The sequence below is a fragment of the Balaenoptera physalus genome, assembly GCF_965194825.1.
Source record: "Balaenoptera physalus genome assembly, chromosome: 11".
In the NCBI taxonomy this organism is placed as follows: domain Eukaryota; kingdom Metazoa; phylum Chordata; class Mammalia; order Artiodactyla; family Balaenopteridae; genus Balaenoptera; species Balaenoptera physalus.
Window position 1 is genome coordinate 16,992,324 of NC_138896.1, and position 24,827 is coordinate 17,017,150.

At 41.5% G+C, this 24,827-nt stretch overlaps 1 protein-coding gene across 4 annotated transcripts in view; it reads left to right on the plus strand.

Annotated features, from left to right (window-relative positions):
* The window catches only part of CDKAL1 (CDKAL1 threonylcarbamoyladenosine tRNA methylthiotransferase), a 640,596-nt gene extending 616,178 nt beyond the window's left edge, over positions 1-24,418 (plus strand). For all 4 annotated transcript variants that reach the window (XM_082415179.1, XM_082415181.1, XM_082415180.1 and 1 more), the window contains one exon: positions 23,761-24,418. In XM_082415179.1, the coding sequence (XP_082271305.1) occupies positions 23,761-23,952 (192 nt within the window). In that variant the 3' untranslated portion in view covers positions 23,953-24,418. The remainder of the gene's footprint in view (positions 1-23,760) is intronic.
* The last annotated feature ends 409 nt before the right edge of the window (positions 24,419-24,827 follow it).

Here is a 24,827-nt window from a genome sequence, read left to right on the forward strand (position 1 = left end):
GGTTCTGATCACCTGCGTTTGAATGCTTGTTTCACCACAAGCATTAGACCTTGGGCAAGTTACTCAACCTCTCTCTACCTCAGTTCTTGCCTCTGGAAATGGGGGATCATAATAGTACCCACTTCATAGGATTTACATAGAAATGGCTTAGCAATCAAGAAATGTCAGCTACTGTTACAGTAAATGTTGGCTACTGATAATTAATCATAATTATCATTATTAATTTGTGATACATGCTAGGGCATCATTTTACTTCAAGCAGTGAAGGTAAAAATTGCATAATCTTTTATCATTTCAAATGTTGTGATCGTCAGCCATTGGTTTCCTACAAAATGGCAAATGAAACCAGATTCATTTAGGGGTTCTTCCACACAGTGAGAATGACAAATTCACAGAAAGAGGCTCAGTAACAATCTTACAGCACTGGCTGTTCTTACTGACAGGCATTTCTTCCTCTTATTCCTTGTGCCCCCTTTGAAAGGAGAATATTCTAGAATGGAGACCTGGACCTACCCTGTTTCTCACAAGGGAAGGGAGGACTGCCCCAGGGTGCCTGGCTGCCACCTGTTTCTCATCTGTTGGGACTTTGATCCTAATAATGGATTCACTTGAGCAGTTAGATAGCTCAGCACCAACAGAGCCAGCTGCCCTCAGAAAGGAAGCAGAAGTTTTAAAGGGTGGCATGGTCTGCCTCATTACCAGACAAAGGGCCAGCAGGATATTCAGGTGTACTGAGTTTTATGTACAAACTATACTATATTTTCAGAGCTTTGACCCTTAGAAAAGCATTGTTAAAATGCTTTCCTCTCCATCTAACATTCATTTCCAAAACTACTGAAGTGAAAGGGTCTATTAGTTCAGGGCCAGATTTGAAAGCGCATGAAAACTGCATTCATGAGGTTAAGAAATGGCTTAACAATTAAGTTAAAACAGTTGAGAGTGGATCTAATTTCAAACAGATCAGCTAACCGTGTTAGAAGTAAATGAGGGTGTGTTCCTTCCGATTTTTCCTTCCACCCCCAAGATACTGGCTCCAATCCCGAGCAATTTTTCCTAGTTGTTTTTTTTTTCTCCTTTTTAACTTTATATAACATTGAATTCTTCATTGCCCACATGTTAAGTTGTTGTCACAATTAAAACTGTAGCACATTTAATATTTAGTCCATTTCTTCCTTTCATATGGCTTCTAATTAGTTTCATTTGCAGATCCATTAGGACATATTTGGGTTTCACAGTCTAGATACACAGCTTTTATTCTATGCCCCTGAGCTGTATTTTACTGGGCATTACAGCTGAACTTGTATGATCATGTCAGTTCAAAAGGTCTTCAGTATGTTTGCAATGCCTTCCGTGCACCAATTTGAGTACCATTCAGAGTATCATCAGAGCGAGCTGATGCTAAACAATTAGCTTTCATTTCACTTGCATCAGTAACTGTGCGATCGCTGACGATAATTTTCCCCCTCCAGAGGCTTGTCGCTGGGGCATGGGGAAGGGAATTGCATGCATCAAGGAACTAATTGTGCCTCGATGATAATAATAATAGCTACTGTTTAGTGAGCCTCTACTATGTGCTTGGTGTTGAGGTTTTTTACCTGTATTACCTCCTTTTATTATTCTGGCCTGGGTTAGAGCAGCTAGAACACATGAAGTGTTCTTTTTTTTTTTTTTTTTTCTTTTTTGATGTGGACCATTTTTAAAGTCTTTATTGAATTTGTTACAGTATTGCTTCTGTTTTATGTTTTTGGTTTTTTGGCCACAAGGCATGTGGGATCTTAGCTCCCCGACCAGAGATCGAACCCACACCCTCTGTACTGGAAGGCGAAGTCTTAACCACTGGACCGCCAGGGAAGTCCCATGAAATGTTCTTTACATGGCTGTGCACACTCACAAAGAGACATCATAGGGTGGGACTGGGCAGGCACTTTCCCTTCCTCTCTGCATCCTTTGCCGACAGTCGGAGAAGCAGGTAGAAGGAGCTTGAGGCAAGGCCACGGGCAGACTCCCAGAGCTAGGAATGGCTGAGGGCAAGAAAAAGAATCAGGCCCCCCAGCCTGAATTACTCACAGATTGAACATACAGGTAATGCCTGGCTTCTTAGGATATGTTTTAGTACTTATTGAACATGATATTATCTAAGCACCGGACTAAATATTGGAGATAGAAATAATGAATATGGTCTCAGCCTTTGAGGAGATTTTAGTCTGAATGTTCTTCTGGTAGTACTGCTATTCTGTTGTGACCCTTTTGGGGAGGGATTGGGGTGAGAGAGAGGGTCCTATGTGGGTGCACTGGCTACCCGATGTGACGTCATTGCTCTGGTGATTAAAGTTTTACGGATGATTCTTACCACATCTAAGGTGTCCAGAATTGCTCTTTTGTTCTCTCATTTTGACTATGTTACTTTTCAGACTTTTTACTCAGGCATCAATTACCAGTGCCAAAGTATGACCATATGTCTCGGTTTGTCTGGGACGGTCCTGGTTTATACCTGTTATCCTGGTATAATTAATAATAGTGCCCATTTTTCATTCTCCACAGTATCCTGGTTTGGATGATAAATTATATGGTCATCCGATCAATTCATAAAGTAGACCCAGCACTATGCCAAACACTGCTTGGGACCAGCAGTCTTAAGGTGTGATCCTTGCCCTCAAGGAGATGGAACTGTAGTCGGGAAGAGAAGACAGGTGCTTATAAAACAAAATCTGTAATATGTAAAATGCTAAATTGAATGACATCAGATCATAAGAGATTGGAAGATAGGAGACCTCTGTAGACTTGGGGTATCAGGGAATGTATAGGTCAGGGTTCTTTGAAGACAACAGAAAATAGCTCGGTTAGTTTAAACAGAAAGGTGTGTAAAAAGGGATACTGGGTAGTCCACAGAATCTTTCGAAGGGCTGAGAAGCAGACTCTTCGCTGAGTTTTCTGACAGTAACACCCAAACCACATAGAAGCTGCTGGTAAGATATGTTACCTCTGCCCCTCCTGCCCCAGCAAGATAGAAGCCCCAAGCCCTGACTGCTTCCTCGTGAAGCTTACTTCACGATCCAGGTCTCAGACCTGTTGCATCTGAGTGTGGAGGACCGGGGTCTCAGGTTTTGTACCCTAGGGACAAAGGAGGATGGGAAGTGTTTCTTGGAATCTGTATTAGCAAGGTGGAATTTACAGTGTGGAGATGGTCAATGTGAAGAGAGTATTCACACAGTTCCCACTACAGAGGGTTTCATGGATGTGATGGGATTAGAACTGGACTTGGAAGGTGAGAAGGACTTAATCAGGGAAGTAAAGAAGGAGATTTTTCTCAGTGCAAAAGGAACATGAGTCAAGTGACAGAATGCACAGGAATAAATCTGGCTTTCCTTGGGCATCTGTAAGCAGATGTGGGCAATTGGGAGCAAGCGTAGAATAATGTTCATTGTGAAGAGTGGGCCCTCTGGACTTTGAAGTAAAGTAGCACATTATACAATAAAGCACATGTATTAGTCCATGATAACTTAGGCTGTGCTGCAGTAACACATTAACCCTGAAATCCCATGCTTAACACGAGAAAGGTTTATTTCCTACTCATACTACAGCACATCTGGCATCAGGGATTGTCTGCTCCACCCAGGCACTCAGGGACCCAGGTTGCCTGTCTGGAGAACCAGCCTCTTCACTGCCTCAGCACAGGAGTGGCACAGGATATTTCTATTTATGTCTGTTGCCCAGAACTATTCACATGGCCCCACCCAATTTCAAGAGTTTGGGAAATACATACTTCTGTATAAATAAGATGGAGAAGATATGGGTGAATACTAGAAGTTTCTACCATGCACGTTGGCACGTTTTTGAGCACGAGCAAAACAGTGAAAGTAGCCTGTGTGAGCAAAAGTTCACAAGAGCAGGGCCACCCTCTCTGTTCTGTTCACCACCAGCTTCGGGCCATAGCACAGTGCCTGGCTCAGAGTTGGTGCTCTGTACATACTTGTTGAATGAACTTGGCTGTCACTGATACGCAGGGTGGAATAGAGAGTTTCTTGACAAGAGGCAGGGAGGTTGACAGTACGTGATAGGTTGATATCGTCTATTACTTCAGCTTAGGACATTAGTATATTCTTTAAAGGCTAAAAAAATCGCAGTCAAGCCACCCAACCTGCTCTTTGAAGTCATTTGACATCTGGATAAGCAGATTGCAAAAACCCCTTTTTAAACTGATGTTAATCTTGCAAATTTAAATTCTTTTCGTGGGAACTGTAAGGATGAGTACTTTTAGAGCCAGGCATGCTTCTAACCATAAATTTTCAGCCTATTTCTCCTGTCATATTCAGAGTACTAACTTTGAGTTGTGCCTAAAATAATAGAACCGTGAATATCTTTGTTTTCTAACATAGTTTGCCATGTTTGGAATGTAAAGGGCTTTGGAGAAATAAATTTTCTCCTGTCCCTCAATCTCCCCAGTGTAATTCTATAAAATTACTGAGAAACATAAATGCACAAGCCATGTGTCAAGTCAAAAGTTATCTGGTAGGAAGTCAACCTATAAAAATAGGATCCAGTAACTTTCAGATTTGCCACCACTTGAGAAAGAAGTCCAAAGGACAAAAAAAGCCAAAAACTGTTGCAGATTTACTTTATCAAGGTCAGTATTTTCCTTCTAGAGGCCCCTGGCTCCCAGGGATTCTTTCCTGCAAACATCCACTTTGAAAGAATAGAGTATCCCTCAAGCACATACACTTTGTGGTCTTACTGTGTAGATTTCGGAATTTTGGTTTCATCCCTCACAACTGTGTGCGTTGGCTGTTCACTTACCATCTCAAGGTATGTTTCCTCTTCTATAAATTGGGGGTGATAGAATCTATTCAATAGGGTAGTTTTGACAATGAGGTGAGGTAATGCATGGGAAGCACTCAGTAGCACTGGCACGGAGGAAGTGAGAAATGACGATGTGGTACGAAGTTGGTGGCATGGTGATGATCACGGAGGATTTATTTGGGCCTCGTTAACCGAGGTGCTAATATCGCATCCATGACATATATACCGTGAGAAGAGGAGTTGGTCATTGGTCTTTTCAGTCATATTTATAACCAACAACAGCATTTTTTAAAGTATAGTTACCTAAAATAAATACTTCGTGATCGTGTTTCTAAGTTTCCCCTTTTCATTGACTTTGAGTGCTATTTCTTTTCTGCTATCCTTCAGATGAGGTCAGTTCCTCTGAACAGTCACAAAGCATCCATAGTGTAGGATAGTGTAATTTGCTACAGGCTTTTTCTTTTAAATATTCTTGTAGGAGGTGGTTTTTCCATGCTCTGTACTATATATAATCTGAAAATAAACACAAACAATCTGCCTAATTGGTCTCCCTGTTTCTACCCTCTATAAAAATCAGATCATGTCTTTCTTGTGGTCAAAATCTAGGGTTCCATATGACCTAGGATATGTACCCAGCAGAATTAAAAGCAGGCACTCAAATAGATACTTGCTCTGTTTGTTGCCAATTGTATTGTATGCCAATGTTCATAGCAGCATTATTCACAATAACCGAAAGCTGGAAACAACCCAAGTGTCCATCAACAAGTAACTGGATAAACAGAATGTCTTTGATATGTCGATATGTACATACAATGGAATTTTGTTCAGCCATAAAAAGAAATGAAGTTCTAAAGCATACTACCACATGGATGAACCCTGAAAACATTATGCTAAGTGAAATAAGTCAGGCACAAAAGAACAAATATTATATGATTCCACTTATATGCAAGATCTAGAATAGGCAAATCTGTAGAGCCAGAAAGTAGGTTAGAGGTTATCAGAGGTTGGGGGTAGGAGAGTTGTTTCTTAATAGTTACTGAGTTTTCTGTTTGGAGTGATGAAAAAGTTTTAGAAATAGACAGTGGTGATGGTTGTACAACATGGCAAATGTAATTGCCACTGAACTGTACACTTAAAAATGATTAAAATGGTAATTTTTATGTTATATATATCTCACCACAGTAAAAAATATTTTTAAAAAGTCTCGAGTTTCCCATCACACTCAGAGTGGAAGCCAAAGGCCCTGCAGTGGCCTACAAAGCCTAGTGCCTTGCATACTCCTCCGTCGCCTCTCTGACATCATCATTTACCCTTTTCCCCCTCGAACACACTGGGCCAGCCACACTGGCCTCCATGCTGCACCTGAGATGTGAACACACCAGGTTTGCTCCCTCAGGAGGGCCTTCCCACTTGCTAGACCCTCTGCGTGGAACGTGCTTCTATTAGATGCCCACATGTCATGTCTGTCCTCTCCTCCATTCAGGTCTCTGCTGAAACCCACCTTATCAATGAGGCCTTCCTGAGGAGTCCTCTGTTAAATAGCAGCCCCCACCATCTATCACACCTAGTACCCCCTGTCCTTACTCTGTTTCTCTCCACGGTACATCTCACCATCAGACATACCAAATATCTATGTTCCTTTGTCTCCAGCTAATAAAATGGAAGCGCCATCCATGAGGGCTGAGCTATTTTGCTTTGTTCACTCCTTTGTCCTTAATGTCTGGAATAGTGCCTGGCATAGAGCAAATGCTCACTCAGTGTCTCTTGAATGAATGAATGAGTGAATGAATATATTTGTGCTGGAGATATACGTGTATTCCTTACTTAAAAAAGATTGCAGAACCAAATATCTGGTCATCCTGTATATTAGTTAGCTATTATCACTATAAATGCCTCATATATAACAACCACAAAACCTTAGTGGGGTTCAGCTAATCTCGACTGGGCACACTCGCACATCTGCAGTCAGCTGTGGGGTCTCTGAGCGGGTCTTCTGATCTCGATGTGGCTGCTGACATGCCTGTGGTTCAGCTGGCAGCTGGCAGGTAGCCACAACTGGGACTATTTGGATGAATCAGCTCTGCTCCATGTGTCTCATCCTACAGCAGGCTAACCTGGAAACGTCCTCATGGTAAAGGCAGAGGAACAGGAACAGCAAACAGAAATGCACAAGAGCTTTTCAAGCCTTGGCATACGGCATGTTTGATAACATGCCATTGGCCCAAGTAAGTCATGTGACCAAGATCAGGGAAAGCACTAGGCAGTTATGTGACAAAAGGCACAGCTAGGGGAGCACGAAGAGTTGGGACCATTGCTGTATTCAGTCTGTCCCAACCTATGAAATCCTGGACTTTTTTGCTTGTGAGCTGCACATCGTCCCACCCTCTTTCTGTAGCCCCACATAAATTACATGCTGCTTTAGCCTTTGAGCCAGTCATCCCAGCTCTACAACTCAATGTCTTGTTTTTAGTTACTGAGTTGTGGAACTGGAAGGGTTAGATCTAGTTTTAAAAATAAAACAAAAGAAACCCCTCATTTTTCACATAAAAAATCTAAAAGTTAGAAGTTAAGGCTCTATCTCATGTTCTTTGATTAGGAAACTTCAGATTCTCTGGAGTATAGCAGTTATTCTCTGAAGTGTATGTACCCAGCAACTCAACATTATCACCCGTAGGGCCTGTGGTAGGCAGAATAACAGCCTCCCAAAGATGCCCATGACCTGATCCTTGGAACCTGGGAATGTCAGCTTACATGGGAGGCAGGGGATTTAAGGGTGCAGGTGGAATTAAATTTGCTAATGAACTGACTACAATCCTGCAGCCTGTGGAACAAAAACCACATTCACAGACAGATAGACAAAATGAAAAGGCAGAGGACTATGTACCACATGAAGCAACAAGATAAAACCCCAGAAAAACACCTAAATGAAGTAGAGATAGGCAACCTTCCAGAAAAAGAATTCAGAATAACGATAGTGAAGATGATCCAGGACCTCGGAAAAAGAATGGAGGCAAAGGTCGAGAAGATGCAAGGAATGTTTAACAAAGACCTAGAAGAATTAAAGAACAAACAAACAGAGATGAACAATACAATAACTGAAATGAAAAATACACTAGAAGGAGTCAATAGCAGAATAACTGAGGCAGAAGAACAGATAAGTGACCTGGAAGACAGAATGGTGGAAATCACTGCCACAGAACAGAATAAAGAAAAAAGAATGAAAAGAAATGAAGACAGCCTAAGAGACCTCTTGGACAACATTAAACACACCAACATTCACATTATAGGGGTCCCAGAAGGAGAAAAGAGAGAGAAAGGACCCGAGAAAATATTTGAAGAGATTATAGTCCAAAACTTCTCTAACATGGGAAAGGAAATAGCCACCCAAGTCCAGGAAGCGCAGAGAGTCCCAGAAAGAATAAACCCAAGGAGAAACATGCTGAGACACATAGTAATCAAACTGACAAAGACAAAAATTATTAAAAGCAACAAGGGAAACAAAACAAATAACATACAAGGGACCTCCCATAAGGTTAACAGCTGATTTCTCAGCAGAAACTGTACAAGCCAGAAGGGTGTGGCATGATATATTTAAAGTGATGAAAGGGAAGAACCTAAAACCAAGATTACCCTACCCGGCAAGGATCTCATTCAGATTCGATGGAGAAATCAAAAGCTTTACAGACAAGCAAAGCTAAGAGAATTCAGCACCACCAAATCAGCTCTACAACAAATGCTAAAGGAACTTCTCTAAGTGGGAAACACAAGAGAAGAAAAGGACCTACAAAAACAAACCCAAAACAATTAAGAAAATGGTCATAGGAACATACATATCGATAATTACCTTACACGTGAATGCATTAAATGCTCCAACCAAAAGACACAGGCTTGCTGAATGGATACAAAAACAAGACCCATATATATGCTGTCTACAAGAGACCCACTTCAGACCTAGGGACACATACAGACTGAAAGTGAGGGGATGGAAAAAGATATTCCATGCAAATGGAAATCAAAAGAAAGCTGGAGTAGCAATACTCATGTCAGGTAAAACAGACTTTAAAATAAAGAATATTACAAGAGACAAGGAAGGACACTACATAATGATCAAGGGATCAATCCAAGAAGAAGGTATAACAATTATAAATATATATGCACCCAACGTAGGAGCACCTCAATACATAAGGCAAATGCTAACAACTATACAAGAGGAAATTGACAGTAACACAATAATAGTGGGGGACTTTAACTCCTCACTTACACCAATGGACAGACCAGACAGAAGATTAATAAGGAACCAGAAGCTTTAAATGACACAATAGACCAGATAGATTTAATTGATATTTATAGGACATTCCATCCGAAAACAGTAGATTACATTTTCTACTCAAGTGCACGTGGAACACTCTCCAGGATACATCACATCTTGGGTCACAAATCAAGCCTCGGTAATTTAAGAAAATTGAAATCATATCAAGCATCTTTTCTGACCACAATGCTATGAGATTAGAAGTCAATTACAGGGAAAAAAATGTAAAAAACACAAACACATGGAGGCTAAACAATATGTTACTAAATAACCAAGAGATCACTGAAGAAATCAAAGAGGAAATCAAAAAATACCCAGAGACAAATGACAACAAAAACACGACGATCCAAAACTATGGGATGCAGCAAAAGCAGTTCTAAAAGGGAAGTATATAGCAATACAATCCTACCTCAAGAAAAAAGAAAAGTCTCAAACAATCTAACCTTACACCTAAAGGAACTAGAGAAAGAAGAACAAACAAAACCCAAAGTTAGCAGAAGGAAAGAAATCATAAAGATCAGAGCAGAAATAAATGAAATAGAAACAAAGAAAACAATAGCAGAGATCAATAAAACTAAAAACCAGTTCTTTGAGAAGATAAACAAAATTGATAAACCTCTAGCCAGACTCATCAAGAAAAAGAGGGAGAGGACTCAAATCAATAAAATTAGAAGTGGAAAAGGAGAAGTTACAATGGACACCGTAGAAATACAAAGCATCGTAAGAGACTACTACAAGTAACTCTATGCCAATAAAATGGATAACCTGGAAGAAACGGACAAATTCTTGGAAAGGTATAACCTTCCAAGACTGAACCTGGAAGAAATAAAAAACATGAACAGACCAATCACAAGTAATGAAATTGAAACTGTGATTAAAAATCTTCCAACAAACAAAAGTGCAGGACCAGATGGCTTCACAGATGAACTCTGTCTAACATTTAGAGAACAGCTAACACCATCCTTCTCAAACTCTTCCAAAAAGTTGCAGAGGGAGGGACACTTCCAAACTCATTCTATGAGGCCACCATCACCCTGACACCAAAACCAGACAAAGATGTCACAAAGAAAGAAAACTACAGGCCAATATCACTGATGAACATAGATGCAAAAATCCTCAACAAAATACTAGCAAACAGAATCCAACAACACATTCAAAGGATCATACACCATGATCAAGTGGGATTTATACCAGGGATGCAAGGATTCTTCAATATATGCAAATCAATCAATGTGATACAACATATTAACAAATTGAAGAATAAAAACAATATGATCATCTCAATAGATGCAGAAAAAGCTTTTGACAAAATTCAACACCAATTTATGATAAAAACTCTCCAGAAAATGGGCATAGAGGGAACCTACCTCAACATAATAAAGGCCATATACAACAAACCCACAACAAACATCATTCTCAATGGTGAAAAACTGAAAGCATTTCCTCTAAGATCAGGAACAAGACAAGGTGGTCCACTCTCGCCACTATTATTCAACATAGTTTTGGAAGTCCTAGCCATGGCAATCAGAGAAGAAAAATAAATAAAAGGAATAGACATTGGTAAAGAAGAAGTAAAACTGTCACTGTTTGCAGATGACGTTACTATACATGTATAATCCTAAACATGCCACCAGAAAACTACTAAAGCTAATCAATGAATTTAGTAAAGTTGCAGGATACAAAATTAATGCACAGAAATCTCTTGCATTCCTATACACTAACAACAAAAGATCAGAAAGAGAAACTAAGGAAGCAATCCCATTCACCACTGCAACAAAAAAAATAAAATACCTAGGAATAAACCTACCTAAGGAGACAAAAGACCTGTATGCAGAAAACTATAAGACACTGATGAAAGAAATCAAAGATGACACAAACAGATGGAGAGATATGCCATGTTCTTGGATTGGAAGAATCAATATTGTAAAAATGACTATACTACCCAAGGCAATCTACAGATTCAGTGCAATCCCTATCAGATTACCAGTGGCATTTTTTACAGAACTAGAACAAAAAAATCTTAAAATTTGTATGGAGACACAGAAGACCCCGAATAGCCAAAGCAATCTTGAGGGAAAAAATTGGAGCTGGAGGAATCAGACTCCCTGACATCAGACCATACTGCAAATCTACAGTAATCAAGAAAATATGGTACTGGCACGAAAACAGAAATATAGATCAGTGGAACATGATAGAAAGCCCAGAGATAAACCCGTGCATCTATGGTCAACTAATCTATGACAAAGGAGGCAAGGATATACAGTGGAGAAAAGACAGTCTCTTCAATAAGTGGTGCTGGGAAAACTGGACAGCTACATGTAAAAGAATGAAATTAGAACACTCCCTAACAGCATACACAAAAATAAACTCAAAATGGATTAAAGACCTAAATGTAAGACCGGACACTATAAAACTCTTAGAGGAAAACATAGGAAGAACACTCTATGACATAAATCACAGCAAGATCTTTTTTGACGCACCTCATAGAGTAATGGAAATAAAAACAAAAATAAACAAATGGGACCTAATGAAACTTAAAGGCTTTTGCACAGCAAAGGAAACCATAAACAAGATGAAAAGACAACCCTCAGAATGGGAGAAAATATTTGTAAACGAATCAACGGACAAAGGATTAATCTCCAAAATATATAAACTCATGCAGCTCAGTATTTAAAAAAGAAACAAACAACCCAATCAAAAAATGGGCAGAAGACATAAATAGACATTTCTCCAAAGAAGACATACAGATGGCCCAGAGGCACATGAAAAGCTGCTCAACATCACTAATTATTAGAGAAATGCAAATCAAAACTACAATGAGGTATCACCTCACACTGGTTAGAATGGGCACCATCAGAAAATCTACAAACAACAAATGCTGGAGAGGGTATGGAGGAAAGGGAACCCTCTTGCACTGTTGGTGGGAATGTAAATTGATACAGCCACTATGGAGAACAGTATGGAGGTTCCTTAAAAAACTAAAAATAGAACTACCATATGACCCAGCAATTCCACTACTGGACATACACCAAGAGAAAACCATAATTCAAAAAGACACATGCACCCCAGTGTTCATTGCAGCACTATTTTCAATAGCCAGGTCATGGGAGCAACCTAAATGCCCATCGACAGACAAATGGATAAAGAAGAAGTGGTACATATATACAATGGAATATTACTCAGCCATAAAAAGGAATGAAATTGGGTCATTTGTAAGAGACATGGATGGACCTAGAGACTGTCGTACAGAGTGAAGTGGTGGTGGGATGAATTGGGAGATTGGGATTAACATGTGTACTCTAATATGTATAAAATAGGTAACTAACCAAAAAAAGAAGTTAAACTTTAAAAAAAAATTGCTAATGTACTGACTTCAAAATAAAGAGATTTCCTGGATTATCCAGGTGGGTCCAGTGACATCAGAAGGCACCTTAAAAGTGAAAAGGCTCCAAGAGAATCAGAATCAGAGGGATGAGAATGCTGACTTTGCAGATGGAAGGGGGTCACAAGCCAAGTAACATAAGCTGGAAAAGGCAAGGAGATGGATTTGTCCCTAGAGCCTCCAGAAGGAGGACGACGCCTCACTTGATTTTAGTCCAGTGAGACCCATTTTGGACGCCACTCACGTGGTGATGACAGGATTCAGTTTCTTACGGGTTGTTTGAGGTCTCAGTTCTTTGTTGGCTGTTGGTAGAAAGTCTCCCTCAGTTCCTTCTCATGAGGGCTTCTGCATAGGGCAGCTTGTTTCCCCCAGAACAAGCAAACAGAGAGAGTGAGAAAGGTAGAAGCCACAGTTTTTAGTATCCTAATTTCAGAAGGGACATCCCATCATTTATGTGGAGTGTAATTAATTAGAAGCAAGTCAGTAAGTTCAGTCCATTGTCCCAGGGAAGGTGTTACACAAGGACGCGGCTACTAGGAGGTGAGGATCGTTTGGGGCCATCTGAAAGGCTGCCTGCCGCGCTTTTATAGTGATATAAATAATTAGATCTCTTAATATTAGTCTTCTCTCAGTTATTTTAGTGACTTTTGGTAGAATCATCATTTTTTATTTTTAAAAAACTACCCATATTCAAAGTAGAAAGGGAGAATGGGCATACCTTGGAATGGATATTTGGAAGAACACATAATAGAACTTTGGAAGTGATAGGAAAATAGGTAGAGATGTGAACTTTTTTCAGATGGCTGAGTTTAGTGTAATTACAGTGAGTATGTACCATGTAATTTTTCTTAACTAGTTTATCTGAACTTTGCAAGATGAATAAACATCACGGTGATCTGAAGGAAACATTTTACATGTTAGCTCATCATTTGTGAGATGCTTTGAGACAGAACAAAGCACCTGCCATCTCCTTTATTCATTTTATGCAGTTCATGGAGCTCAGTGATGCTAAAACTGTATTTCCAGTGTCACTGAAAATGATACTTAGGATGAGAGGTTTGCATTGTGATAGCGGTTAACATCACCCGTGGTTTTTTGTTGTTGTTGTTATTTAGAACACAAACATCTGCCAACACACCCTCATGGTTACGTATTTGGACAAAATCCTTAGGAGTAATTATTTTGAGTTGAATTGATTAAAGATTAACTTTAATGCACCCAGTTGCTATGTTCATCTGCATCCCAGTTCACAGCTTGTGGTGTACACTCCATGCAACGAGGATGGTTTCGGTTGTGGTTTAAGAGATTATCAAGGACTTCATTGTCAGTGAAGCATTTTGACCCAATTTACTTTTACTTTAACTTTGCCACACCTGTGGAGCAGCTTTAGTTTGTACTAATGCTTATTTCCAGCCAGTAATTTGGAACAGATGAGTTCTGATTTCTACCACTGTCATGAACGTTGTAATCACAGACTTCATAGTTCTAAGTGAGCCTTTTGGTCTGTGCGCACGCACGTGTGTGTGTGTGTGTGTGTACATCTGTGGCTGATATTTAGTTAGCAGAAGAGAGAACTATACTATTAATTTTGGATCTGATTCTCTACCCTACCTGCCCCACCCCTCTTATTTTGGTAAGTGTTAACAAGTCGAAAATCAGGAAAGTGTAAGCTTATTTGAATGGACATTTGGTGCTAAGTTCAAGAAAGATTAAGAAGGTCAAAGAAGGGGACTTCCCTGGTGGTCCAGTGGTTAAGACTTCGCCTTCCAATGCAGGGCGTGCGGTTCGATCCCTAGTCGGGGAGCTAAGATCCCACATGCCTCGTGGCCAAAAAAAAACAAAACAGAAGCAATATTGTAACATATTCAAAAAAGACTTTAAAAATGGTCCACATCAAAAAAATCTTTAAAAGAAGAAAGTCAAAGAAGAGGAAGGCATTCAGATAGAAGCCCGCAGTGGAGGGTTGAGAAGGCATTACAGAGACTGAGCAGTCACCTTTGTTCATCTCTTCTTACCAGGGACTCGTGCAGCAGCGCACGTTAGGGATGCTTATGTGAAGAGGTGCCTCCTGAAGTTTATATTTTAGGGATAAAATGCACCTGCGATAGAGATACCTTTCCGCTATGAAGATAATTTTGTATTCAAAGCAAACTCTTCAAAACTAGGAGATTTAGAGGTTCCTTTCGAATAGTGTACCACGCTGCATAATGTATATTTTAAGACAATTTCCTTGTATTGATCACATATTTGGTTTCGATAGGTTTTCTGCATAGGCCACATGTTCAGGCTTGGTTGAGAAAAAGATGATTCTAAACTCTAATTTATCTGGAGTTACAAGATATCAAACATTTTTTTCTTCCTCCCTGTTAGCTTCCACTTCAAGCTGTAGCAGTGCCTCTGAGCCATGAGAAAAGTTTACACATAAGAAATATTTTGAATTTATTAAAAGAAGTTCAGAGCCTAAGAGTTACTTTCAGATCTCTTGAGTAGGGTGGAATACGATCTTACAGGAAATAATTAGGATGGGCAGGTGCCGAGCTTTGGGTTTTGGTAGGATTATTATCTCTTTCTTTCGTTTAGCGCTGTTCAAGTCAGAGGGTTGGGCATCCAGCAAGGGAGGGATCGCCGAGACCACGCAGGGACACGTCAGATCTGTTCCTTTGGTGGACGTCAAGCCAAAATTATTCAGAATATAATCTGAAATGCATTTGATCGTATGGCAGACAGTTTAATAATTTATGTTTGGCCTTATTAGCAAAGCCTTGGGTTTACTCTGCTATCACCAAAATAAGATTCAAAAAACTAAGATAATAGTGGGTTTTTTAGAGTGTGTGTGTGTTCTGGTTTAAAATTTTTCTTTGCGATTTTAATGATCTGATAAACAAGTACACATTTGAGGTGAGGGGGAAGAGGAAAAATTACATATGAATAATTGCTGATTTAGAATTGCTCATGCCCAAAAGTGATACAGAAAGGCTGACAGTACCGTGCTGTCATCGTGTGAGTCTGTGACAGAGATTTTCAAATGTCAGTTTTCTCCCCAAATAAATGATAAGGTGTAATTGATTCCAAGTTTAATTTGTTGATCCTGTTACATGACGATATACCAGTAATGCTAACGGACTATACATATAACATTCTTTCCAGAGACTGCAAGAGCTAGAAAATACTACCATCTTTGGCTCAGAGATAATGGGCACTCCTAATTATGTGATATTAAGATGCTCCCAGTTTGAGAAATGTCTAGAAGCATAGTGGAGGAAGGTACCTTGTCCCCTGTAATTCCCTGTCCGTCCTGGTATCTGGTAAAGACATGAAGCACAGGGACAAAGTTGTCTGTCAGTCCAGGAAGGGAAGCTGGCATGTGGAATGTGATTGCTGGCCCATGGCAACACCTGCAGGTGGCAGGGACCGAAAAATTCATTTAGAAGCTGCACTGCAAGCTGGGGAGACAGGTGGCAACTCTCTTACAGGGATGTCTTTTATTTGAGCAGAACCAGACCAACTGTTCCTCATTAAAACACATTTTGCAACATGTTCTAATGTGAGCAGATCAAGTATGTGTGCATGTGGGCATGTGCGTGTGTGTGCAGAGAAAACCCGGGACGTGCCATCCACAGGTCACGTTTACAGAGTCTCAACGTGGCCCAGAGCTGCAAGACAGGTCGCGTGCAATGTCTCTGCCTGACCTGAGGCTGGCTTTCCTGGAAGGGCCTTCTCTAGGGAAACACAGAATAACACCATTATCTGCATGTAAAGTGGAGAAGGTCTGTTTGACAGGAATCTTGATACTGGTAGTTATTTTAATAATTATTCAGTGCCTTCATTTTTCTCATTTCTTTGCATTGCACTATAAATGCATCTCTGATATGTAACTGCCAGGCTAGACTTAATACGTCTAAAGCCAAGCCTCTCCTCTGCTTCCGCATTTACACCTACTGTCTGTAAATTGGGTGAATACTTAAAGTTCGGAGAAACTCGTGTTAACTACTTCACTGGGCGGTTGGGAGGATTAAAGGAGAGAAAGCATGGAGAATAGAGCCCTGCTGGACACATGGGGAACGTTCCAGAAACACTGCTTCTACTTAGTGATTTTACACAGAGCTTGTCGTCCACCTTTCTTGCTGGATCGTTATGCCTCTGGTTCTGCAACCGTGTCACAATTTATAAACATTTTTGATGAGGAGGAACTGCAGGAGAGGCCGCTGAACAGGGTGACTTTCTTCCATTGGAAGGGCAAGTTCATCAGCTCCCAAGAAAAGAATCCTTGCAACTATATGAAAATATGAACACAGAATGCAAAGGAACAAGTAGAAACCCAAATATCCCTTCAGAAAACGTTGATTGACCACCTTCTAGGTACCCTTTCCTTCAGGTCTGTTTCTTTTGGCTGAAAGAGCTGTGAGGAGGACAAATAAGGGTGGCCCTGGAGGCCTGTTTTCTTAGCAAGCAGTTTTCTCAGCGGGTCTGCGTTAGCTCCACAGAAGGAAAGGGCCTTAGAGGAGGCCCAGCCCTGGTGGCCCCTGTCTTCCTGCACCAGGGAGCTTCAGGATCAGCCGGCCATACAGTTGCCGGGAGGCGCCCTGCACCCCTTTCCTGGTAACTGTGTAGAGCCCGAGGCTTCTGCTGGAGCAGGTTCTCTTGTGCAGCTCGTTCAGCTCTGCCTGAACTGAGCGCACTTTCTGGTGGGACGGTGCGAGCTTGGGGGATCGCATGTGCCGTGAGTGCCGTGATGAGGGCCAGCCAGCAGGACACACAGCCCACAGAGTGGGAGCCCCCAGTGCATCTGGGCTGTGTGCTGGTGAGAGAGGTTTTGTCCAGTCGAGATCTGACACGTCAGTAAGAAGAGGGGCAGGGGCGCATGGTGGCTGGAGGCGAGATGGCAGGGTCAGGCGGAGAGCAGAGCAAGGGCAGAGCCGTGGCGGTGACTGACTTGTTTTCTTCCTTTTTAGTTTCCTTGAAAGCAGCGTTACAACAGTATTAGATATTGGAAGAAAAGGCAGACATAAAAAGGGCCCATGGCACATCTGACAGGTGAATTCCTCTTTATAAATGGTGGTGTCCGGGTCTCCCTTCTTATATAGGATGGGTTTAGTTAAGAGCCTTTCCAGAAGGCTCACCCCACAGACTGAGAGCCCGGGGAGTAGGAGGTGCCAGCTGTGTGGCGGGCATAGCTTCTCCCTCATGGGTTAGAGCTGCGAGGACAGCATCCGGGACAGGACGTCACCCTCCCAGCCCTGCTGGCAAGTGCTGTGGGAGGCTCTGCCCTTCTCTGTCTTCCACGCCACGCTCCTGCGATGGAGGATAACGGTGGCCCTTCATCGAAACCTTCTGTATTCCTGGCACTCTGCCTGGGCTCTGGGCATGCGAATTCTAACCCTTTCAACAACATCTTAAAGTAGATATTGGTATCCCTACCTCACAGAAGAGGTAACTAGGCCTGGAGAGCTTAAACCACTTGTCACACAGCTGATAAGTATGTGAACTTGGATTCGGTTTCTGGTCTGCCATGCTATTCATTATACTGTGCACCTCCTGATGATACGTGTAAGAAACAAAAATAGTTTAAATTGATAAACCATATTTGAAAAGCAAATAAAATAGTGACTTTGTAATTTTACAAAAATAATATCTGAGGCAGTTTGCATATTTCATTAGGACCATAAAATACCATGTTTCATCCTCACTGAATTTTAAATGTTCAAGACACAATGTATATATCTCGTTTAATCCTCATAACAACCCTATGATGTGCAGATACTTACCGTATCTCAGGTGATTCTGTATGGAGGCAAAAGAGAGGATAAATTATTTGCCCAAGAATTCTCAGGTGGAGCTGGGATTAGAGCCCAGAGCCCATGCACTTACTGCTTCTAGAACAGGTCCCATTTGTTTCTCGGGTGATAAAAGTGCCCAGGTTAAAGGCCTCTCCTTCCTTTCCCTAGCAATACATGTATAACTGCTAGAGAAGAAGGAAATAATTAGAGGTTGACTATTGTTACCATCCCAACTGTCTTTATCTTTAACTGATTGAAATCTGATCCCTGAAGGTTCTGAACATCAAAGTTGTTTTTGGTTTGGAATGGTTTGGTTCGGCTTGGTTTGGTTTGGTTTTTTTGGCATATATATGTGATGCTACTCTAATAGATTTATTACTTTAGTAGCATTTGATAAGCTATACTTTTGAAAATTAGAATATGTTTAAGAATTAGGAAAGTAAGTATGTTTAGAAATTAATCAAGGGAACAATGAGATTTACAAGGGGGGAAAAACATGTTAATCAAAGTTAACACTTAATGTGTCCTTAGTCTACTATGACTGGATAAATACATGGATCTTTTTGATTGAACGAAGGTCATATCCTGCTTTGTTTCTGTCTGTTTTGTAAAAGGCATCTCTAAATGGAATTTGATTTTTTAAGAATTATAAATCTGAGAGTTGATGTTTGAGTAGTTTTACTAAATAATAAAATTTATTGTATTTGTTGCATTATAGCTTGAGAGATACAAGTGTGTCTTAAATTTCAAAAATTAATAACTTGGTAATGTTTAAGAGGTTAATGGAAGGTTCTAGCCTTCTGTTTACTTTCCAGAACTATCGACTATGCCAAGTTTTTCTGTAAAGTCAATTTTATACATTGTTCTGTGTGTGTGTGCGTGTGTGCGTGTGTGTGTGTGCGCGTGTGTGTGTGCGCACGTGTGTGTGTGCGCGCACGTGTGTGTGTGTGCGTGTGTGTGCATGTGCGTGTGTGTGTGTCTAAACTTTATCTTGCTGTTGGTTATGTATCATCACTTCACCTGTAAACCCTTTTTATTTTCATTACAGTCTAGAAATACTACATTATTTTCTATTCACGAATGGTGCTTCTGACTGTGTGGAAATTGCAGTAGTTGTGCATTTATATGTTTGAGGATCTTGGACTTTATGAGAAAGTCCTTGTATTTCCTGTATTTCTAAATTACTTTTCCTTCAATATCCCAGTGGTAGTGACAATTGAAATGTACAAAGCTAGCTGGCAACAGATTACTCTGTCTTCTGAGAAACTTTTTTTCAATCTTATATTCAAAAACATATCATCAAACTCCCTTAATCAATATGGTGAACCGGTACAGGGTGAAGATAATAAAAGAAGCACAGCATGGTAGAGGCAGGCTGCATTTTCTCTCTCCTGCTGTGTCATCAAGCTCTCACCTTGATCTTAGGGAGAATGGCAGGGTGGGCTTCTTGTGGGGCTGCGTATGGATGCCACGGTACTGCATACGGTTCTGTGATGCAGACTTGCTCCCAGGGACAGGAGAGCGGCTTGCCACCATGTGGGTCAGTTACGTTCAGACGTGTTAAATGTTTGCGTGAGGGAGGGAAAAATCAGTGCCCAAGGAAGAGTGACTATGTTGAACCCAGCCACAGATAATCCACAAGGCTGGTCTAATAAGTACCTTTTATATTTTGAGCAAAATTTTATGGCAAATGAGTTGGAAGGAACAGAGGAAGAAATTCTACGAAACTCTTGTTAAAAGTTGAAGGGTGTTTTCAGGCTGAGAGCACAGGTACTTTACCTGTACTGCACCTTTGTGAAGCAGAATGTGTTAAAAACCCAACCAAATGCTTGATGCTTTGAGACTCACCTAGTCCTGCCCGGGGCAGCCTGACCCCTGGCCCCCTACACCAGTGATCACCGAATGGCAACTTCTGGGATTGCAGGCACAGAACCAAGGTTCATTATTCTGAACTGGGGGTGGGACAGGGGCAGATCTTCCCTGAAGCTAGTAGAGCTTAAGATTCAGGGCCTGACACTTTGAGGGACCCCTTCCAAGGCCCTGTTCTTAATTTTGTATTGATTTTTTTTTTTTTTTTAAGAGAAAGCATCAGGCCCCACAGTGTCTGGATCTGTGAACCTCCTGAAGTCATTTGCAGGGTGTGAGCGAGGCTGTGTGTATATGTGCACAGATGCCTCCACAGTTTTCTGGGGGAACAGTCTGTGGTCCTCACTGCCTTCTCAAAGCCATCTGTGACTTAAAAAGGTTGAAGAACTCAGGCCTAGGAGAACTTAATCAACCTCTTAGTTCTTGTAAACCCAAGCTTAGGAAGTGATGGTTTAATTGCTAGAGGCAACAACTCAAGACTCGTTTACAGTTGTGCGCATCGATCACCAGAGACATAGCTAAGCATGTTTTTGATCAGTTGTATCTCATCTGGAATACACATCCTCATATCCGTTCATTCACTCATTCATTCGTTCTTTCATTTCTGAGCACTTACTGAGTACCTGCTCTGTGTTTGCCGCTGTGCAGGTTCCAAGAACCCAGAGATGAAGTAGGCAGCCTCTCTGCTTTTGAGGAACCCACAGAGCTTCCGTTATTTTAGCTGTAGAAGGCTGCATTCCTTCCCAAGGTTGAGTGCTGTCCTTGAGACCTTGGGGCTATTTTTAACCAATCAAAATGGAGGCCTGTCAACATATTCCCAGCTCCAAAATATCACTCAGAAAGCCAATCTTACAAGAGAGCGGTTTCCCGGGGCAGGTCTGGGTGCAGCCGTCGCTGCTGCGGGGACCATGGCTCCGTCTGTCCAGCTGTGACCTTCTTTTCAAGGGCCCCCAGTGCAGGGAGAGCAGCAGGGTGTCAGCCCAGATCTCTGAGGAGTCCAGAAGTAAATGATGGCTCGACTGCCATTGGGGTTGAGAGATTTATCCTTGTGGACAGAAGCTATATTAATTTTGCAATCAGTCTCCTATAGTCAAAGCAAGAATTCTTCCATATCTATCACAGGCAAATATTAGCTGGTGGAAATTGGGTTGTGAAAGTTCTTCTCATTTCCCCATTCCTCTTCTTTGTCCCTCCATTACCCACTCACCTGAACTCAAGTACTGTTGATTCTACATTAAGTGTCTGTTGTTGCCTCCTTTCCGTGCCTTCTGCCATCCTCCCGACACAGGTCCTCAGCACTCTCCACCTCATCTGTCGCCACAACTTGCCCCCGGATTCTCTGCCCCCATTCTCCCCCCTCCCCTCAATCCACCCTGCACCTTCGTGCCAGAGTTACCTTCTGTAAAGCACACTCCTAATGCTTCTACTGTGCGTGGCGGGGCTGCCTTTCCTCACAGAGGCCGAAGCTGTCCCCAGAAGATTGTTCTAGAGTGCGGAAGGAAAGAATAAGCCACGTGAAATGGTTGTTCGGAGGCATCTTGAGCTTCTGTGGATTTCTTGCACTTCCACGGCCGTGCCTCGGGGTCGCCCCCTCCTCCCAGCCCCGCACTGTTTCTTCCATCCCGTATTCTCCTTCCCCACCCCGCCTCCATCTCTCAAAATGTTATTCAGGTTTCAACAGGGGAGACACTGATTCTAAGGCCTGTGCATAAGGTGGAAATCTTATATCATGGAATCGAAATTACACTTTGAAACACTAGAACCACCCTGAGAGTGGCCAGGTGCCCCGGTCCCCTCCTCCCCACACCTGCTGAGACGCGTCAGGGAACAGAGAGCAACTACCAGGTCTCATCGTCACGTCTCCTAGCTTCTCGTGCTCCCTCCAGGCAGGGTTTCCCAGCCTTTCCACGTCTGACGCATGGCACACCAGAGTGGGTGGAGAGGCTGCGCGTGGGGTGGATCCCTGTGGCCACTCAGACCCCTCAGGTGCCCCCTGAGGGTCGGGGCAGCCCTCCTGCAGCCATGCGCCAGCCGGGAGGCCCTGTCCTGAGGGGCGTGTTTGATGGATAAAATGGCTTCCGTGTTTTGTTCCTTTGTCATTCTTCTTTTCCTGAGTGGATATGGTTGCATCCCTAAAAGTTAGATACATTTGTGATATGACTCCACTCTACATAAATTCTACCCTTCGTGAAGTCTGCCTTGATTCTCCGTAAACACTGTTTGTCTCTTTCATATAGTTTGTGTATAATCTGGAAATTTATGAACTTGGTCTGACCCTTCAAGGAAAGGAACTATAACTTGTACTTAACTTGGCCTACCTGGCCTATGGTAGGTGTTTGAATGTGCCTGTGTTGAAGGAGTGAGTGATAGCTTCTTCTTACATCAAACTAAAAAGCTTCTGCACAGCAAAGGAGACCATCAACAAAATGAAAAGGCAACCAGCTGAATGGGAGAAAATATTTGCAAATCATATATCTGATATCTGATAAGGGGTTGATATCCAAAATATATATACAGAACTCATACAGCTCAATAGCAAAAAAAAAAAAAAAAATCTGATTTTAAAAATGGGCAGAGGATCTGAATAGACAGTTTACCAAAGAAGACATACAGATGGCCAACAGATGCGTGAAAAGATGCTCATCAGCACTAATCATCAGGGAGATGCAAATTAAAACCACAATGAGATATAACCTCATACCTGTTACAATGGCTATCATCAAAAGAGATAAGAACTAACAAATGTTGGTGAACATATGGAGAAAAGGGAACCCGCGTGCACTGTTGGTGGGAGTGTAAATTGGTGCAGCCACTCTGGAAAACAGTATGGAGTTTCCTTAAAAAACTAAAAATAGAACTACCATATGATCCAGCAATTCTACTTCTGAGTGTTTACGCAAAGGAAACAAAAACACTAACCCAAAAAGATACATGCATCCCATGTTCACTGCAGCATTATTTACAATAGCCAAGACATGGAAGCAACCTAAGTGTCCATCAATGGGTGAATGGACAAGGAAGATGGGGCATATGTATACAATGGAGTATTACTCAGGTGTAAAAAAAGGAAGTCTTGCCATTCACAACAACATGGATGGACCTTGAGGGCATTATGCTAAGTGAAATAAGTCAGAGAAAGACATAGAATCTGAAAAAACAAAACAAAACCGAATATATAGATGCAGAGAGCAGATTAGTGGTTGTCAGACACGGGGGTGGCAGGTGGGTGACGGGTGAAGGGAGTCAAAAGATACAGACTTCCAGTTATAATGTAAATATGTCCTGGGAATGTAACGTACAGCATGCTGACTATAGTTAACAATACTGCATTGTATATTTGGAAGTTGGTTAGAGAGTAGATCTTAGAAGTTCTCATTACAAGGGAAAAAAATTGTAACTGTGTTGTAACTAGACTTACTGTGGTGCTCATTTCACAATGTATACAAATATTGAATCCTTATGTTGTGTACCTGAAACTAATACAATATTATATGTCAATCATATCTCAATAAAAAAAATAGCTCCTTCTCGGGATCCTTTGCTTGACTGATGCCACATTAGCACTTTTTTTCTTTCTTATTTTGCATCCTTAATGTCTTTCGTTTTCCTCTATGTTTCTCTCTCTATAGGAATTCAGAAATAGGCTTGGGAACCACCTGAATTCAGTATCCCACACCTTGGATGCAACTCAGCGAGACTCGGCGAGTTCCAGAATGGCGCTACCATTGCAAAGGCTACACCAGGACTGTGCACTGAGGATGTCTGTGGTCCTGGCTCTGTTTGCTTTTCTTTTTGCTTTTTTGATCAAGGTCTATAATTAAAACACAACTAACTGAAGCATCTGTGAAGAAGAATAATGGGTTCGATCCCTGGTTGGGGAATTAAGATCCCACGTGCTGCACGGTGTGGCCTTTAAAAAACAAAATCTGTGAAGAGGAATAAATTTCTAATTAAAATCTTCAAAGAAAAGGAGAGCGACCACATCAGTTCTCAAAGGGCAGTAATTTATACTGTCTCCTTGCCCTTCAGCCACACTCTTTAATGAGGCTTACCCAGTCTCACCTTGAGTTGGACTCAGTGGTTATTTGACCTAAAACCCAACAACAGCTGCCATAGCATGTCTTTTCAATTAAGCTCCCCTTGGCTTACTTTTAGCAAGAAATGCAAGTGGTCGCATTTTCTTTAAATCACCAATCTTCAAGTCAGAACCTGTTTGTACCGTGGGTCTGGTCACCTCTTCCTTATGTGGGAAGAATTTTCCATTTTCAATAAACATTTTTACGTGTATCTTTCTCTTTATGCTTTGTTTGGGGTCACGATGCTACTACACACATCTTATTTTCCACAGCAGATGCGTTCCTGAAAAGTTTACATGGAAACCTGTTTCTGGAACTTGAATCCTTTCAGAATGTACAGGGAGAGCCTACCAATTAAAGGGCTCCTGGCAACATTTTGAGAAGCCTGAGGAACCACCCACTTCTTTAGCTCCCGCAGACTTTTCAGAGACTGGACTTGTCGGAAACAAGCTCTGCCTCTTTTCTGACATTTTCGATTGATTCCATCCACTGTCTATTTCTACCTGACATCACTGGCCTTTACTAAATGAAGTGATTTCTTCCACAATAAAAGGAATTGGTGTAACGAGCAAGGCTCACGTCTGTCAGCATCTGAATAAGTTACTTGGATTGTACAGCGC